This window comes from Boleophthalmus pectinirostris, unplaced genomic scaffold (genome assembly GCF_026225935.1).
Source record: "Boleophthalmus pectinirostris isolate CB_2022bp ecotype Guang Dong unplaced genomic scaffold, ASM2622593v1 HiC_scaffold_14, whole genome shotgun sequence".
Taxonomy (NCBI): Eukaryota; Metazoa; Chordata; class Actinopteri; order Gobiiformes; family Gobiidae; genus Boleophthalmus; species Boleophthalmus pectinirostris.
Window position 1 is genome coordinate 16,126,764 of NW_026571047.1, and position 17,813 is coordinate 16,144,576.

The 17,813-nt window shown below is 37.3% G+C and overlaps 2 protein-coding genes and 1 long non-coding RNA gene across 3 annotated transcripts in view; 1 reads left to right on the top strand and 2 right to left on the bottom strand.

The window, feature by feature from the left end:
* The first annotated feature begins 149 nt into the window (after positions 1-149).
* LOC129407869 (uncharacterized) lies at positions 150-704 on the top strand. Its single transcript, XR_008631748.1, has 3 exons — positions 150-270; positions 349-424; positions 577-704. It is a non-coding gene; the product is annotated as an uncharacterized LOC129407869 (long non-coding RNA).
* A 999-nt stretch (positions 705-1,703) lies between these two features.
* LOC110154201 (dnaJ homolog subfamily C member 7-like) lies at positions 1,704-7,098 on the bottom strand. Its single transcript, XM_020918161.2, has 14 exons — positions 7,001-7,098; positions 5,831-5,919; positions 5,626-5,750; positions 5,359-5,472; positions 5,196-5,270; positions 4,874-4,992; positions 4,636-4,789; positions 4,387-4,551; positions 4,224-4,315; positions 4,072-4,145; positions 3,849-3,995; positions 3,616-3,771; positions 2,808-2,885; positions 1,704-2,725 (listed from the first exon to the last, which is right to left on the bottom strand). The coding sequence occupies exons 1-14, from the start codon at positions 7,069-7,071 to the stop codon at positions 2,694-2,696; spliced, it is 1,491 nt and encodes a 496-aa protein (XP_020773820.1). The 5' UTR covers positions 7,072-7,098; the 3' UTR covers positions 1,704-2,693.
* Positions 7,099-8,164: 1,066 nt separating this feature from the next.
* Positions 8,165-17,813, bottom strand: part of LOC110154388 (zinc finger protein 385C-like) — a 57,564-nt gene continuing 47,915 nt past the window's right edge. The window contains exons 6-13 of the mRNA XM_055150555.1: positions 17,187-17,335; positions 15,852-15,959; positions 13,083-13,236; positions 10,851-11,219; positions 9,859-10,061; positions 9,453-9,457; positions 9,229-9,325; positions 8,165-8,767 (exon numbers count right to left, since the gene is read on the bottom strand). Coding sequence (XP_055006530.1) covers positions 8,534-8,767; positions 9,229-9,325; positions 9,453-9,457; positions 9,859-10,061; positions 10,851-11,219; positions 13,083-13,236; positions 15,852-15,959; positions 17,187-17,335 — 1,319 coding nt within the window. The 3' untranslated portion in view covers positions 8,165-8,533. The remainder of the gene's footprint in view (positions 8,768-9,228; positions 9,326-9,452; positions 9,458-9,858; positions 10,062-10,850; positions 11,220-13,082; positions 13,237-15,851; positions 15,960-17,186; positions 17,336-17,813) is intronic.

Below are 17,813 nucleotides of genomic sequence, written 5' to 3' on the forward strand. Positions count from 1 at the left end.
TTTGATAAAGATTTGCTCTAAATTTTGCTTAGAAACAAATTAATTGATGTCCGCCCAGGACAGCTTGAATCAAATTGTTTTTGACTGTCCATCTACAAGAGTGTGACACTTGTACTAAGATTTGAATGTGTTGCTTCCAGAGTCGTCTACAAAGAGTGATATCCAGAGCTCTGCTGGAGCTGTGGGGAAGTTCATGAATGTTATAGTTGATGTTTCAGAAAAAAGGAAGATGTTTGAGAACCAACAAAACACAGACCACAGATGAACAAAGTAAGTAAACCAACTAAAATTATTTTAATTTTTTTCAAAATGAACTTCCTATTGAAACTGTTATCGTACTTGTACAAGGTGATGTGGCATTAGGAGGACTTTATACCAGATGCCCTCCCTGTTACTGTGTTTAGAGGAAGAAAAGCAGCACATGGTGAGTTTTGTTTCTGCAGATACAGTTCTAATGTTCTTGTTCTTCTGTTCTGGTCCATTATTGTAGTAATAAGTACTTTAAGTGTATTTAAACAGGTACAACAGAGTAGATCATCAGAATGTGATCATCATGTGTTATTCCTGTGTCCACAGGCAGAGACCAGAGCTTCTTCACTGGAATAAATCTTCACACTGTCCAGCTCCAAACTGTGTATCTCTGTCCCTGTGCTCTCTTTGTGTTTGATTCTGTTTAAGACAATACAGATCTGTAGAAAACTAAAGACTGTTTTTGTATTCTTTTACAGAATTAGATCAATTAAATTAAATTATACATACTTATACATTTCATGATAAGGTACCATAAGATAAATATGCATATTCAGCATGATTTGTTCAAATTTCATCAACATGAAAAAGTAATGTTCATGTTCCGAGAAAAATATGTGTAGAGGGGTTCGAAAAAAGTTTCAAAGCCTAAACATAATTTTATTGCGTGCAACCGCTGTCCATAACTTTTTACGCAAATCCAGCAACTTTTTTTTTTCAGTGTAGTGAAGTAATAGTAAAAAAGTATCCACTTTAAAATGGATGTAAGTAAAGTACAGATACCTACATTTATTTTATTTTTTACTTAAGTACAGTACTTTTCTACTTTTCTACGTCTATGGCATATATCAGTGTTTAGAGGTGACTACTCCCTTTCCATTGTACATTGTTCCCCTATAGTCTACTCTAAAACAAGCTGAGCAATACCTTTGTTTTATTGTTAAAAATATATTTTCATGAATGTATTGAAATGTTTTAATCTTAAACAAGCAGTTTTTGATAAGTGGAGGAAATAAATTCAGTGGCATATGTACTCCTAAATAATAAAATAACATTATTCAAATAAGGATTCCCTGTGCCATTCATAGGCTGTGTATATGGTGCTATTATAATGTTAGCATGAACCTATGGGAAACACTGTGCATATATGATATTCTGATCCAAATTCAAAATAGATTCACACAACATGGATTTGCACAACATAGAACTAAATAGAAATATTTTTGATAATTATTTTATTTTTAAACAGAGTGAAGCAGACAATCTAGTGTGTGTGTGTGTGTGTGTGTGTGTGTGTGCAATTGCTCATCGCGATGGCAACAGCGATATTGATAATTCTGAAATTTACAAACAGGTGTAGTTGTAGTTGACTGATAAGTTTATGTAACAATTAAGTGTAAAACAACAGTAATATTTATAACAAATTTATAACAAATTACTCTGTATCCTAGTAGTAAAAGACAAGCATTTATTTTTTTTTGCATTAAGAAAACAGTTATTACAGTGTCACATTAAAATTACATAAAGTGACAAAAGATGAAGATGTTTACAACCTGGTGGCCCCTAAAATGGAAATGTGGAACCATTGGGAGTGGTGAAACACACTGGCCAAACATGCACAACAAGTACAGGAGGATGAGCCTTGAGCAGTATCACTCCTTCATGCCCAGGTTAATTTCAGATAATTACAAACGCCAGGTGAGGTTATCCACAAGTTAAGTTTGGAGGTGGGTCTATTTTAATTCTGATTCTGAGATGACATTTAGGATGGGATTTATCATTTAGCATTATTGTAAGGCACCACTTTGAACAATTGGGTTATAGTACAAAATGTTGATGTTTTTGACCTATTCAAGGTTGAAATAAAAACGATACTACATGGAAAACTGAGCAAAAAGGTATTTAAATTAGAAAGATGATGAAAAGCTGTAATCAGATGCATGATGTTGGCATATATAGCACAATAAATACAAATAGAGCAGAGGAAGACTGAGGAAGAATACACATACACTCTGTACATTCAAACAGGAATTAGACAAAACCCTGCAGATCAAGTGTACTTTTGGCAAAGGCTGCCATTTAAACCTGGACCACGGCTGTCCTGAGGTCAGAAGTGACAAATTTACAATACCAACACATCGCCTCATAGATACATTACTATGAACCATCACACAATTTTTCCAATGCATTCCTTATTGTATACTACAAATTAAAATAATAAAAAGTGGAGGCAGTTTCTTGTTTGATTTGGCAACAATGACCAATGCCTCTCCACAAAAGCATCCCAAATTACAATGTTAAAACAATACAGAATCTCTAATGAAATTTCTCAATTTAAATGTAGTCTACTTCAGTTCAAAAGAAATAATAAAAAAAAAAAAGGTGATGAGGGTTGCAAGAGTTTTGTGTTGTCCAGCAGAAAACAGCAGTTTCATACTTTGGTTCTAGCCAAATTGAAAAAAGAAATTTCCATTATCTGAAAACAAAAAAAAGATAATTTATCACATGATTCTTTGACAATACATTCAGAAGATTATCAAAAAATATACAGTAAATACCTGGACTAGAATCAAAGGAGAAGCCGCCACCATGACCTCCTCCAAAGAAAGCTCTGAAAATGTTATTTGCATCAAAATCTGTAGAAAAACAAGAGGAAAAAATACATTTTATAACATTCATTATGGAATTTCCAGCACAGTATGTAAGTAGTGTTTTATACTATGGTACCGTATAGTGGATGATACACTAAAGGGTCCATGTTACACTATTTTCTGATCTATGTCATAATGTTGTTTCCTTGTCAAAAACATATCTGGAGTTGTGTTTTATTTCATTCACATTTTTAACACACAAACCCTACATATTTAGGCTGAGGTCTTCTCTCAAACAGAAAACACTGTTTCACCTTGTGATGTCATGAGGTAATACGGGAAGTATTTCTCTGTTTTTTTAACTTCATACACCTTCACTAGCATAATTTGGATCATTTCAGTCATGCCAATCTCTACTGAACAAAGGTAAAAAAAAAAAATCTAAATTATCTTGAAAACTACCACTATGACATCACAAGGTGAAACAAAACATTTTCAGCTTGGGAGATGTTGACAGACTAATAATAATGAATTACTCAAACATGTGTGAATGAAACAAAATAACTCTAAGTATGTTTTTGATGAGGTAAAAATAAAGATAAAAGCCAAAGCTAAAAGCTCACAAGTGTCAATTTTGTGTAATATAGGAAAATAACTGTTCTGCCTAATATATATCACGAGATGAGGCTACCAGCTATGGCCAGTTTGACGTTACTAAGCAAGTGATATTCATCCACATACTGTATGTATGCTTATGTTATATTATCCCATTTACCTCTACCGTCACAGCCACCATCATTGTCCAAGTCGTGTCCGTTGTCATAGCGCACTTTTTTCTTCGGATCAGAGAGGACAGTAAACGCCTCACCCACTTCTTTAAATTTCTTCTCCTCTTCTTTCTGGATTTCTGGTGTTGCTGAACTGTGACGATCTACAACAAAGTGACTAAAATAAATACTCTGCTCATGTAAAAATGTCTTTTGCATGTTTCCAGGGCAACAGAAGTACCTGGGTGATGCATGAGAGCTCTTTTCCTATAGGCTTTCTTGATTTCATCATCTGTGGCATTTTTCCCAACTCCCAGCACCTTGTAATAGTCTTTTCTTTTGCTCTTTTTAAGCTCCAACTGTGCATTTTTCAATAGGTGTTTGTGTTCTGAAAATGTAGTTTAACAAAAGTTTAATTAAAATATTCTCAAAAATCATTTACATAAACAGTATTAGGAGCTCACCTGATGTCTTCTCTGTCTGGTAGACTTTTTCATAGTCTCGTACAGCCTCTTCATATTGCTCAGTGTCCATATAACTGTGGATGACAAATTAACCACTCACAAATCTGCATGTTTAAAAGAGTATCATGAGTCTATAAGCTAAATAGCTTTACCACTGTGCTCTTCTTAAATAGGCCTTTATGTAAGTGTCATCGAGTTTGATGGCACTAGTGCAGTCTTCAATGGCTTGGTTTAGTTTCTTAAGCTGTGGATGGTGATACCTATTAGTTTGAAAGTAAACTGTAATCCTGGCATGTCATGAAATGGACATCTTACCTTTGCTCCGGCAGTGGCTCTGTTGCAGTAGAGTTTTGCATTGGTCTTGATGTTGTTGGGGTCTATTGCTAGTGCTTCTGTGTACAGCTGGTACGCTGCTTCATAGTTGCAGCTCTTGAACATCTGGTTGCCCTCTTCTTTCTTCGCTTTCAAGGCTTTAGCATTCTATTGTTTGGAAATAGGTATTGTATTAGAGCAAAACAAAATATATTTTATATATTACATAGGATACTTGTTGACATTTCTTACCCGGCATGCTAGACGAGCCTTTTCATGGTCTGGTGCCATTCTCAAAGCCTGGACGAAGAACTGTACTGCTTTATCAATGCAGTCCTCATAGTAAAGACAAAGACCTCGGACATATAATGCATCTGCATTTGTGGAATCCATTCGCAGAATATCACTGAAAATGGGAAGACACCAATGACAGTATTTTAATTAGGGTTTAAGTACCTTCATAAATACAACATACTGTTCCGAGCCATACCTTGCAACAGACTGGGCTTCAGGGTATCTTCCCAATAGAGCCAAACACTCTGCTTTGAGAATTTTGAAACGATGGCAGGCTGAGGCCCAAGCAAGGGCCCGGTCCATGCAGTAAACCACCTGGAAAAAACATGTTGCTTGGTCTGTAATCCATGTACAACCATTTGCCTGATGAAACATTGCTATATTATAAATAACCAGAGTATGAGAGACTCCATTCTACATCAGTACTTGAGAAATAAAATCCATAATAATTACAAGCGTAGTTAAGACAGGACTTCACTCAAAAGTGAAAAGAACAGAACGACAAAGTAGCTCATTACCTTTCGAAAATCTCGTTTCTCAAAGCTCAAGTCTGCCATTCGTTCCAACTCCATCAGTGTTGATGCATTTTTGTTCTAAAATGTATCAAAGAGAATTTATTTCAGTGGTGTGTGTGTAAATGGTTTGGGTAGATACATGTCACCATGTTAAGTTAATTAACACCTCTTGTAGGGCCTCTTTGTTACTTGGCTCCAGCTCCAGGACTTTTTGAAACGAGCGACCTGCCGCCATGGCATTCCCCAAAGACAGGTGGCACTTGCCCTCACGTAGATGACCCTAAGGGAAAGACAGGGCACGTTCACTTAATAGATGTATTTGACTGAAAGCTACTTATTCACATTGCATATTATCAGGAAATGTAGATAACTTGTGAGAAGTCAACATTTCATTGTTTACGATTCCCCCACTAAATTAGAAAAGTAGAATTACCTTCATAAAGCAATCATCTAGCCGCACAGCCTGCTGGGAGTCCTCCAATGCCTCCCGAAAGCGACACAGCATCATCAGGGTGGCCGCTCTGTTCCCATAATAACTGGCATTTTTGGGGCAAGCATCTTGAGACAGAAATGAACCAAATTACAAGTTAAAATCTGTATAATTAAAATTTATAAAATAATTACAAATATTTTATTACCAATGGCCTTGGTGTAGTAGTTGAAAGCTTCAGAGTAATCCTTGTTGCTGTAGAAAGCATTGCCTTGCTCTTTGAAGCCTTCAGCTTGCCTGGGAAAAACATGAATGACATGAGAAGAATACATTTTCCAACATGGAAATTATAAATACTCAAAATAGGACATGGATCAAATGACAGTTTGGTGTAGAGGGGTTAGGTGTTTATCTTTTATATTCCAATACTTCGTCAGGAACTAGGGCAGTGCAGTGCGGTACAAACTGTCCAGGCAACTAAACATAGCAGTGAAACGCATCTGCTGCATGCTGTATTTTACATAGTGCAAGCCTCAAAGTGAACACTGGATATGGCTACAAGTTATTATTGATAATGTGTTTTATATTAATCTATTATTTGCACTGTTGTAGACATTATTTTACAAGCAAATTTATGTCAATTGTAGCAATTATAAAGCTTATATTAATATTACAACAACAAAAGATTGTTATTAATCAAGGTTATATACCGGTAATCATATTTAATATGGGTTTATTTTGCCATAATTAAAGTATTTAAAATAATTCAGTCGGTACAGAACTAGTCCCAATTCTTATACTATGCTGCTATATGTTATTGTTAACCTCTTCACTGTTTTGTAAGTGGAGCTGAGAGGCTGAAGAAAGCTTCTGAAGAACTTTCTAGAAAAGCCCGAGACAGATGACCGTAAATCAAGTGTATTTCTATCATCTTAGGAGGTTTACTTGGACTGGCAAGTGTGTGGTTATAAGTAGTCAGTATAGTCAACGACACAACATAAAACCATATGTCAATAATGTGTTTTGCCCGTAACACGAGGATATCGCTTTGGTATTAAGGTCGAAGTAGCGCAAGGCTATGGCTGCATCTGGATGGTTAAGGTGTGTTTAGGTTTAGCCCAAGATTCGCGGAACATCTTAACATGGTATTCCAGCATTTGATAGTATATTAGACCAACATAACTAATAATTATCATAAATGGGGCGATGAAAAGGATCAGATCTATTTAGTGTCGAAGATGTTTAATATCCCGGTTAGCCAGAGGTGGAATGTGTGTCACGGCTTATCGCAGCGATCTTTTCATCTAATCTCTAAATTTACGCTTTATATTATCCTAATGAGAAAATAGAATAAAACACAAATAATGATGGTATTTACCGTTCTAAATCGACCACATTGTGGATTTTGGGCTCCGTTTCCACCGGTACGTCGATGTCAACAGCGGCCATTTTTTTCTGGAAAGGACGAATGCGAGTGACGTCACATCCGGTATGTACTTCATGCAAATGTTAGTATTTTTTGTGTTTTGATGCTTTTTTTTCAATAAAATCTCCGTATAATGTGCATATATGTCGTTTTAAAAATCATAAATATAAGCATTTAAGTGTCAGACACGGTAGATAGCAGGGAAATAATCCCATTAAGATCCAGTGCCTTTAATTAGGTGAGTGACCCCATTACAGAATAAAAGCCCTCACAAATAGCGTTTAGAATGAAATATATCTAGTCTACACATGCTGACATAATTCTATACAGCAAATGAAATGTTTAACAGCACATCGAGAACGGCAAGTTAGACAGTGAAGCACGTGTAGCGTGATCATGGATCTATTAAAATAGAGCATGATCCACTGACTGCGCTCACTGACCCAGTTTTATAACTACCACTAGATGGCAATAGAGCAACAAGATTTTGGTCTAAACAGGAGAAACCGAAGTTGTTTGTTAATATGAAACGCTGATAAAATATTGAATAGCGTTTTAAATAAATAAAATAGTTAATTTATACCCAATCACTGAATAAAAGACAACACAATTTTGTATAAAAACAACTATTTATACTTATTTATACTCATAGAATACAGTATTGACATTTTATCACTTCATAATTTACATTATTGCAAGTGGGAATTATTTACTTATAATTTAATTAATCAGTTAACACTTAAAAATACATATTGCTTAAATGACTCATCACAAATGTGAGATGGAAATTTAATAACACATTTAAATACTAATGTATAAAAAATCTCTGTGATAATGAGAATGAGGTTTAAATTAAATAAACATATGTTCCCTCTACTTATAAATAAATTACTTTATTTAATTCCATTCAGCACAGTCTCTTATAGTTGTCTCTATATAATACTGTTGATATTCTTGGCATTGTATGTGTCCTTGCTGATTGTCACTTAACTTCACAAAAAAGACATACATGTTATGCATAAAACAGATTAACAATAGACAACAAAGACATGTTTGGCTTCATGTGCTTTAAGTTACTCTTCAGTCTTTCAAAAGTGGTTCCAGGACAGGTGGACTTCCAACACATGGAGGTATATTACTAAATGTACCTTTGATTAAGAGGGTTGAAAGAAAAGTTTTTGGCACTAACATTTAATACAACATCCAAGTTTATAGTCTTATAGTAAAACGAAAAGATGCTATGGCTTCCAGAGAGGTCCAGACCCCGGAGTACATGCACACAAGTATATTTTTAATGACAGCTGAGCAATGGTCCTTCAAAGGTTGAGGACTCATCTTCACTGACACCTCAATCCTCTCGTGGGAATTGTGCATACTGTTGGTGTGACCTGAAGTGGCCAGAGCATAGTGTCCTGCTCATCTGAAAGCAGCCCAGTACTTGTCCTTAAATGGCTCAGTTTAGGCCGGTGGAGGTCTTGCGCTGTGCTAGTACGGAGAGAAGATAATGGGAGTGTGTGTAGCCCGCAGAGGCCCTGGAGCAGGCCTAAAGAGGGTAGGGCTGATCAGGGGGCCCTGGATGATGGCGGCGGGGCCCGGTGGGAGGCGCAGAGCCAGGGGTCCAGATGCCATTGTGCACAAGGCCGCGGCCGGGTTTAAGGGGCTCGTCAGGAAACCAGCAGGAAGAGCCTTCGACAGCTGCTTCTGAAGAGCCAGTTTAGTCTGAAAACACAAGAGAGAAAACACAGAATTTAAAGTAAAAGCCAACTAGCCCTGAGCTTGTCTTGATCTGGCAAAGGAAGAGAGAAACTACACCCTATATTTTTGATCAAATCAATAACTTATAACTACCAAGCTATATAGACAAAGAGTCATTAGCAAAAAACATTGGCAATGTACAGTACTCACTTTGGTGTAATGGTAAATTGGAATATTCCATTGTCTTTTATTTATTTATTAAATTGTTAGTCTCACAGTAGTCAGTGAAGCCAAATGAATCATCTAAATAGAGAAATCTCTTACTGCGTCTCATCATCACACATGGTACACTATCACTTTATTTAATAATAGCATAGAAGCTCTGATTGTCTATTTATATAAAACACTTGCTACTATTGGGACAGTCACAGGATACTATATGCATCTTTATCTAGGCATAGTACGTGTGAGAGTGAAAGTCTTACGGCTAATACGGCGCTGGGCTGCAGTTTGTTGTAAGGGGTGAACTTGGGCTTGACAGGTTTCCCGGCCAGACGCTCTTTGTGTCTCCTGCTGTTCATGCTGAAGGGGGACAAGTCACAGATGCATGTTTAATGTATGAAATCTATAAAATATCCTCAAAATTAAATAAGACTTTAGTCATTCTAAAGTACGAGTTGGAAAGTTATTGCACTTATTAGGTGAGTACTAAATCTAGACATTTACGAAAAGGGTAACACATATACATATATCCCCTTTTTAAAAGTTAGTTAATAGTTTTTAACTTCAATATTTCTGTTGTAAATTTACAGTAAAAGGGATAGGTTTGACTTTGAATATAATAAGAAGTAAATAAAATAAAAAGCCTAGGAATTATTTGTAGCAGTAAAATTAACACACAACCATGACTCTATGTAAAAAAATTTGACAATTTTAATCAATTGTACACGAAAAAACATATCTCTCTGTTAACTACTTCAAGTTAAGATTGCAGAAACAAGTTCAGCTTCTAAGCTTTAGGATGTGGAACTGACATGTCCTCTCAGCAGTCATCAGAGCCCTCCGGTTTACTAAGGATTACTGTGGTGTGTACTGGGATAGCAGAGGGCACATACCTGCTTCAGCTGTGTCTCTGAGTTGACAGAGACCTGGCAGAGCTCACAGTGGAAGGGCTGGCTGCTTACGCTCACCACTGCCCGGGTTTTGCTGCCGAGACGGGGCTTGATGCGACAGGTGGGCCGCGGGGATGACGCCATCTTTATTCTCCTCTGGGAGTGACTACTGCTCTGGCCATCCACCATCTGCTTGTGCTTTGAACCTGAAGAAGTTTAAAAAGCAGGAGGACATGCTTATATCTTTGAAATGTGCTTTTAGACTGGAAGGTTTTTGGACATGGCAGAGACCAGCAAAAAGGGGATGATACATGTAACATCAGAACAAGCTTGTGTACCACCAGTACACATACCACTGTTTGAGAACCACTGGTCTAGACAATTATGACTATGAGCATTGTAAAAGACATATACCACTGTTTAAACTGTGCAATGAATGGGAACTGTGCAATGAATGGAACTATATAATGAGTGGAGTGTGCAATATTTTAGTGTCTGGCCCCCTGTGACCCTTGGGACAACGGATGGAAATTAGCCTTAGGCTACAATCCGGTGTGTTTACATTCATGTTGTCATGTTTGTTATTAACATGCTCTGTCCCAATCAAATAAATAAATAAATAAAATAAATAAAAATAAACTAACAAATTCCTGTTGCAAATCTACATTTAAAAAAATGTAGTAATGACTTAAATGACTTTAAAATAATAAAAACAATACATCTAATTTATATGTCACTCTTGAACACTCAAAGACAGAACACTGCAATATTTATTCACACCACAACCGGACAATGGCATTAACTAGTAAGTGACTTCCACTGTGTTTCCACTCACACCTGTTTGGAATACAGCCACCCTTTTCTCAAATTGTCTTGCAGCTAATGGCAAGTTTATTCCAGAACTATTTCCAATTTACAAACCACCTTAAGCAAACAAAAAAGTGAACTTCTAATTTGCAATTTAATGTATTCTGTATTCCAGTGGGAGTACGTACCACTGCAGTGCGCCTCTAGCTGTGAGCTAGAGTTGACAGTCACTTTGCAGGTGGGACAGTGCAGGTTTTTCTTGTTGCTCTTGGCCTCTTTGCCCTCCTCCATCTTCACCGCTGGTTCACTCTCCTCCATGGAGCTACTTTGGGAGTCAGAGGGCACGCCGGGGTCCGAGCTGCACCCCTCTGCACATGGGCTGTCCAGGGCCAGATCGGATAGCTGGGAGTCAGGGGACACCTGGGGGGAGACTTGGGGGGAGACCTGGGGAGAGAGGTCAGGGGAGTCCGAACAGGAGGGGCGCTGGGCAGGAGCAGCTAACACAGATGCACCTGTCTCTTTTTCAGGCTGGGCAGGTTCACTGGAGCTGCTTGGACCTGGAAATAAATGGACAAGGATTAGGGTTGTCAAACATTGTACACTGAGGTTACAGGAGCTCAGTTGGTTAAGTCAAGTGTTTGTGTTTTGGCAGTTCGAATGCAGCTCTTGACATTAATAAAAAAAAAAAAAAAACTGTTGTGTCCTTGGGCAAGACACTTAACCCACCTCACCCCAGTGTCAGCGTACACCATTTACTTAGATGCTATTCAAAATATCTATAATTTTAATTAATTACTAAAGTGTGGCTTTTTTCACTGTGGGATAAAAATTTGTATATCGTATAAAAGTTTGAATGATAGTGTCCAGAGGCATCAAACCAGTACTCCTATTACAGTATTAATAGAGAATAGTCTATAGTTTAGGGGTCAATCCTCTATAAAAATCGGTTATACAGTATGTGTTTTGACCCTATCTGACAACATTCAGAATATTTCCTATACAAATTCTGAGAAAGTAACTAATGACAGCATATTTAACCACATCCAGAGTACTATGTTAAATATGCCAATGTTACAGTATATGGTACCATATTCAAACACAGCACATTGTAACCCCATGTCTCATCTGTTTTCCCCACATATTTTGTTCTATTTATTTAAACCATCAATCAATGTCATTACACTTTCTATTATGCTTATCTGTGCTCTCTGTTTTCCTCTTTCCCATATCTTTAATTTTCTGTCTTTTTGCATCCCTCCATCTCTCTCTCTCTCTCTCTCTCTCCTGTGTCATTTGTGTCTGCCGATCTGTGTCACCATCAATCAACAACCATGGCAACGGCCGCATGTAACAAGCTTATCATTATGTGTTTAGAGGAAAATTGATAGGTGCTGAAGCAAAATGGCAGCCAGGAAATCAATGATGGAAAGCAGAATGGTGAAGATGGATGGAGGAATCTGCAGACGACGTTTGAATGACAAAGGAGAAGAGAAAGTACTTTTTCTTAAAATGCTGAGCTAAGGGAACGACAACTGGTAAGCTAAAGCTAGATAATCATCTAAATAAACTGAATTCATTTTATTTTTTCATTTATTTTATAAAATTTGAGTTAGTCTTATTTTTTGCTGGGTGTACACTTAATCAAAATTATACAAATAAATAAATTAATAAACAACATTCAAATATTAATAATTAAATTGTATCTAATAATTAATTTGTATCTCAAGTGATCAAGTGTAACTAAGCCTATTTATTCAGCTATTACTATAGTATTGTCATGGTAATTATATTTTCTTCAAAATTTTTTTACATATTATAATGTCATTTATCATATTTAAAAAAAAAAAAAGTTATTTTTTTCCAGTGTTTTCCAATCTCCCGGTTAATCAATACACACTTGAGGCTGAACAGAACAGTCAGCTTGAAAAGAAACAAATAAATCAATCAAAAGTGAGCATATACATTTAAGAGCCAAAATGTAGTATTACATTTAGTCTGTGAGGGGCGCTGCAGTCCTAGGTGCTGCTCGCATACAAGACACATTTAAGCGTGTATTTTTACTATCCTAATACTACATTTAAGCATAAAAAACAGTTTACTGTTGTAAACAGTTATAATTCAACTTAATGATTTGTGCTGGTTTGTTGCTTCCACTCAGTTTTCCTATTGCGTGAACAAATTCAAACTCCCGTAAGTGTGCTCTGTGCATCTTTTCTTAGCTCGTGTTTAGGTTCTTGGACACTGCTCATCTTCCTGCTCTTGATGAAGCATAATTTCACATGTGACAGAGGAGTGACGAGAGGAAGGTAATACCTGCTAATTAGCATCTGAGTGGAAAGTGGCTGCATTTAGTCTCTGCATCTTTTCAGTTACAGCTAATTACTGCAAGGACAAGCATTACTTTTCGGATCTGTACATACCTGTAGCATCAGCTACATTGGAGTCTGTAGGATCTGGCTCCTTCTCTCTCTCTTTGGGGGAAGAGGAGGGGTTTTTCTGGCGGTTCCTCTGCGTCTCCAGGGCCTTGAGTTTGCGAGCGTGTTTGTGGCCCTTGTAGTGAGCCTCAGCCTGGGTCTAAAAACAAGCACAAGTGGATTTCAAGAAAAGCTGTTATTTATGAAAATCTGAAATTTGTCAATGATGAGGTATGCCATTCAAAAGGGTGACATAAAATTGAGACTGAATTTCATATTGAAGCTATGAGGTTTATAATTACAAGCCTCAAAATTCAGCTAGGGTGTATGCCCTTTAAAATATTTGTATATTAGAAGAACAACAACCTCTAAAATGTCAAATTGTATTATATTGTCTTATATTTAATGTTCCCTGTTTAAGTAACTTTTCTGGTGGAGGCTGTCATTATCTATTTGGAATCTGCCATGGTATGGCATTAAAGTCAATGCCTTGATAAGCATGTATCCTAGAAAAGGCTGCCTCTCCACAGATCAGACCTGTAATTTGCCCTAGTGGCAATGCCTGCTTGTCTCTGTAGAATATAATGCCATACTATGGTACATAATTCCAGGCAAAGCAAAGAGACAAACAGGTAGTGGAATTTTACAGCTTTATCAAAATGCCTCTTGTTCCAGCCTTTTGAATCTTATGCCTTGATTTGTTCCCTGTGTTCAGCCACTTCCTGTAGTTGGGAGAGTGTTACACAACAGTGGACATGGTTGGACTTTCACGTCATGGTTTTGATCATTGCTGTTTAGCACGAGAGGACATCACATCTCATTAGAGCATCCTCTTCCTCTCAGTGGCTCTCGAGGCGCACTGGGTCCTTCTGCTCTGATTCAGTCTGACACAAAATGGCCCCTGTGTGTTCATGACACACAGTCGCTCAGTGATTTACTCCGAGGGGGAACATGTTTGTGACAGCACGACTCCACTTGCATGCAGATTTGGGAGTTCAAAATAGCTCAACATGGTTTTTGAGTAGAAAAATATTTTAGCCTGAGTTGAGACATTTTCGAAGTTCTTATTTATTGCAACAGTGATAAATTTTTTTTTAAGTTTATATTTTTAATGTCCACAATTCAGTGACACTTTGTTATTTTCTTGCCACTGTTGAGAGAACAAAATTCATAAACATTCATGAGGTTTTAATTAATACAGCTGATGTAGCGGAATAGTGCATCATCACGAGTGACACAGTTAACACAAAGAAATGTAACTGTAACTGTGAACACAAAAGCACTCACACACCACACTATACTTAAAGCCACATCCTGCACAAATACACTGAAACTGTGTAAATAAACAGACACATTTCTGCCATCTTCACACAGACTCATTAGATAATTTGCACTGCTCAAATTATCATTCCTTAGACACTTTCTGTACACAGCATTTGCATATTCAAACTCAAATGTGTAGAGGTGATATCTGTGCGCTGTGGAAAAGGTCGGCGTCAGGGAGACAGAGCTCCCACCACAGGTCAAAGGTCAAAGTGCGTGTGCTGGGGACAAGAGGCTAAAGGCTGTGCAGCGCCTTTGGCCACGTTGAATGTCAGTGCGCACTAAGCATTCAGCGTGATGCACATGTGAGTGAGTCAGAGGGCCATACTATCTGGCACGCCAGTCTAGTATGAGATGTTCCTCTGTAATAAGTGAAAAAAGGGACCTAGAACAGATACAGAGGCGTCAGAGCTCCAGTCGCCCCCTCATCCAAGCGTCTTGTGCATTGGTACATCACGGAGGTCTTGCATACACAAACAGCACTGTCCTCTTAGCCCTGCTCCAGGCCTGAACCTCTCATGCTTCTCACCGAGTTCAGCTGCATTAAAGAAATAGTCCAACTCCTCCGGTCTGTTTGGGTTTAAACTAGTATCTGAGTTTAAATGGAAATGTTTCACAGCATTCACTTAACCCTGTGCAAAATAGACATTATGGTATTACATAATGACTTAATGAAAACTGACATGTGGCAAAAGCTCATATGCATTAAACTGGACTATTTAAAGCTCAATTATCAGTCTATGTACAGTATGTGCTCTGGGTATGCGGCTATCTCTTATGTGGATCATTGTAAGTCACTATCCATACATTACATAGCCTAACTCTCTTTAGGAAATACAGGTTAAGAAATGCCACTTAGCATTTTTATATTATTTGACATTTACATACATGAGACAAATATATTTTCTAGTCTGATAAAAAGTACTTCAGATAACCTTTCCCGTGACCAATACAGTGTCTATATCCAAACAGACTTTTGATAGTTACAACTATTTCTTTAATTTTGGTCGATAGTGGATCAGTGCTGCCCCCTGTTGGGACTCGGTACCTGCATCCTTCTCTTGGCACTTTCAAGTCAGCTGTCCGTAGCACAGAGGAGGGAAGAGAAACTTTAACTCTGAGCATTCTCCGAAAACATAAGTGAAGACTGAAATTTGTTCAAGAGACACACTGAAAACCAGGCCGCCACAGTATTTGGCACCTTTGCTGATTCCTTGAGGTTTTACTGGCAGTGAAAAAAGCCCCATTTTCATTCCACTGGGCTCCTCGTAACAATATAAATGCAAATACATAAACTCTATAGGAATAGCAGCTCAGTAAGTTTAAAAGTGTGTGATAAGAAAAAAAAATGTGCAGAAGGAAATTAGTATGGGTGTGCTGAGGGCAAAATGGGTTACTTTGCCAGCAGGTAAGCCTATAGAACATCCAGTATGCTTGTCCCATGTTACTTACAGTGGAGTTGAACCTCAGATGACAGATATTACAGGAGATGATCGGCTTCTTTTTGGGTGGAGCAGAGCCAAAGGTGTGGTTGATCACGGCCTTCTGAACTGGGTCCATCTGAAAAAGGAAAAGAAAAAACACATGTATCTGTATGCACAGTATCCTTAAAGGCTCTGTACTTGATTTTGTCTTAAAACTTGAAAAACAAAACTAGTTAATTTTAAACATTTTTGCAGTTTGCAGTCCAAAGTTATACCTTATACATTCTGAGCAACCTATTCAGCAATTATTCACTGTGATGAGTTTTTAAGTCTTTTTCACAGTTCTCAGAGACTAGAGAAGTTGTTGACATGACAGTAAAACTAACAACGAGCATGCTAATGTGCATTTCCTGATTATTGGAAAATAAAATGCTTTCTAATTAGATGCAGACAGTACACAGCGGTTTTATTTTGACCTTAAGAATAGCACATACAATACGTCTGTAAATGGGTAAGACATATTTAGCTCAAATACATGAGAAAAATCTGATACAGGGCCCTCAAGTAGTTTCCAGTGAGTCTTTAAAGCTTGCCCTTGACCCTGTTTACTATCGTAAACAAATAAACCACCACAAGCAAATTATTATCTCTTTGGTGGTTATGAATATTTTCTCATCCTTTAGTCTTACTTGAAGGATGTAGTTTTGACTTGTAAGATCTAAAATAAATGTATAAATAACAAATGTAATCATGATTAGTTTGTGCAGCTGTGTTTGGAGTCCTAACCTGAGCTTTAGAGACCAGACAGGAATCCTGTCCCAGCAGATGACTGACATGTTTAGCCCGTCTGAGTCTCATCTAATGAAGAAGTGTTAAGTTCTGACACCGGGTTAAAATAAGAACCTCGGTGACAGCAGCAGTGACCTACACTAGATTAGCATGGCATCTTAAATGCTATAGAGCTCTTTTTCTATATTCTCCAAATCAGATCAGAATGTTAATAATTAGAATTTATAATGGACACTGATTCCAAAGGGATATATTACAATAAATATGTCATAATTAATTTATAATAAAGTTACACTTAAAAGCTGGTTAAAGTTTAGTAGGCAAATCAAATTTAAGCTTAAAACTCAAAAATTAATCCATATCTGGCATATTTATGTTGATGATTTATTTTTGCTGACACATTAATTAATAGTCACTATCCTAAATCTAAAAATAATAATAATCATTTAGATAAATAAATAAGTAAATACAAAAAAAAAATTGCATTTTCAGTAAAAATGTAAATTATGGAAACCTTTTTGGTATGTACATTATTTTTATTTTAAGTATAAAATGTAAAGTATACTAGTATTACCGCATTGAAGTTGGGGAAAAGGCTAAGGGGCGTGGATCCATTGACCCTGAGCGGCAGGAAGTGCTCCAGTTGAGCCTGTGGCTGGAGCGGGCGCCCTGGCAGAGGCAGAGAGCCCAGCAGAGGGTGGATCTGGCTCTGGGTCAGGGCTCCTACAGGACAAACAAACAAGACAACCAACATTAAAATACATTTACAAAGGGAAATACACTCTGAGAAAGAGACTTGAGAAATATTTTGTTTTAAAATCTCCTTCCACATGACCTTTTCCTCATCATATCTGAGTTATCACAAATGTTTTCAGACGGCTCCACTGACCTTTCCCTAGACCCAGAGCAAACAGAGATGCCCTCACGTTTAAATGCACAAGACCAGATTACATTATAATACATGAGAGCTCCACAAACCAAAATAGCACCGCTGATTCAGTCAAGTGAACAGTCATTTTGAGTGGGCAGGTTGTATAGTCTTCAAGAAATAAAGGGTAAACTGGCTGGAACGTTCTATCGTATGGCATTAAATTTATCTATCTCCATGGAGACAAACAAGTGATGCCCCAGAATACATTTTTTGTTTGTTTGTTTGTTTGTTGCAGTATAAATGCCTTAATGAAATAAATGTAAGATATGT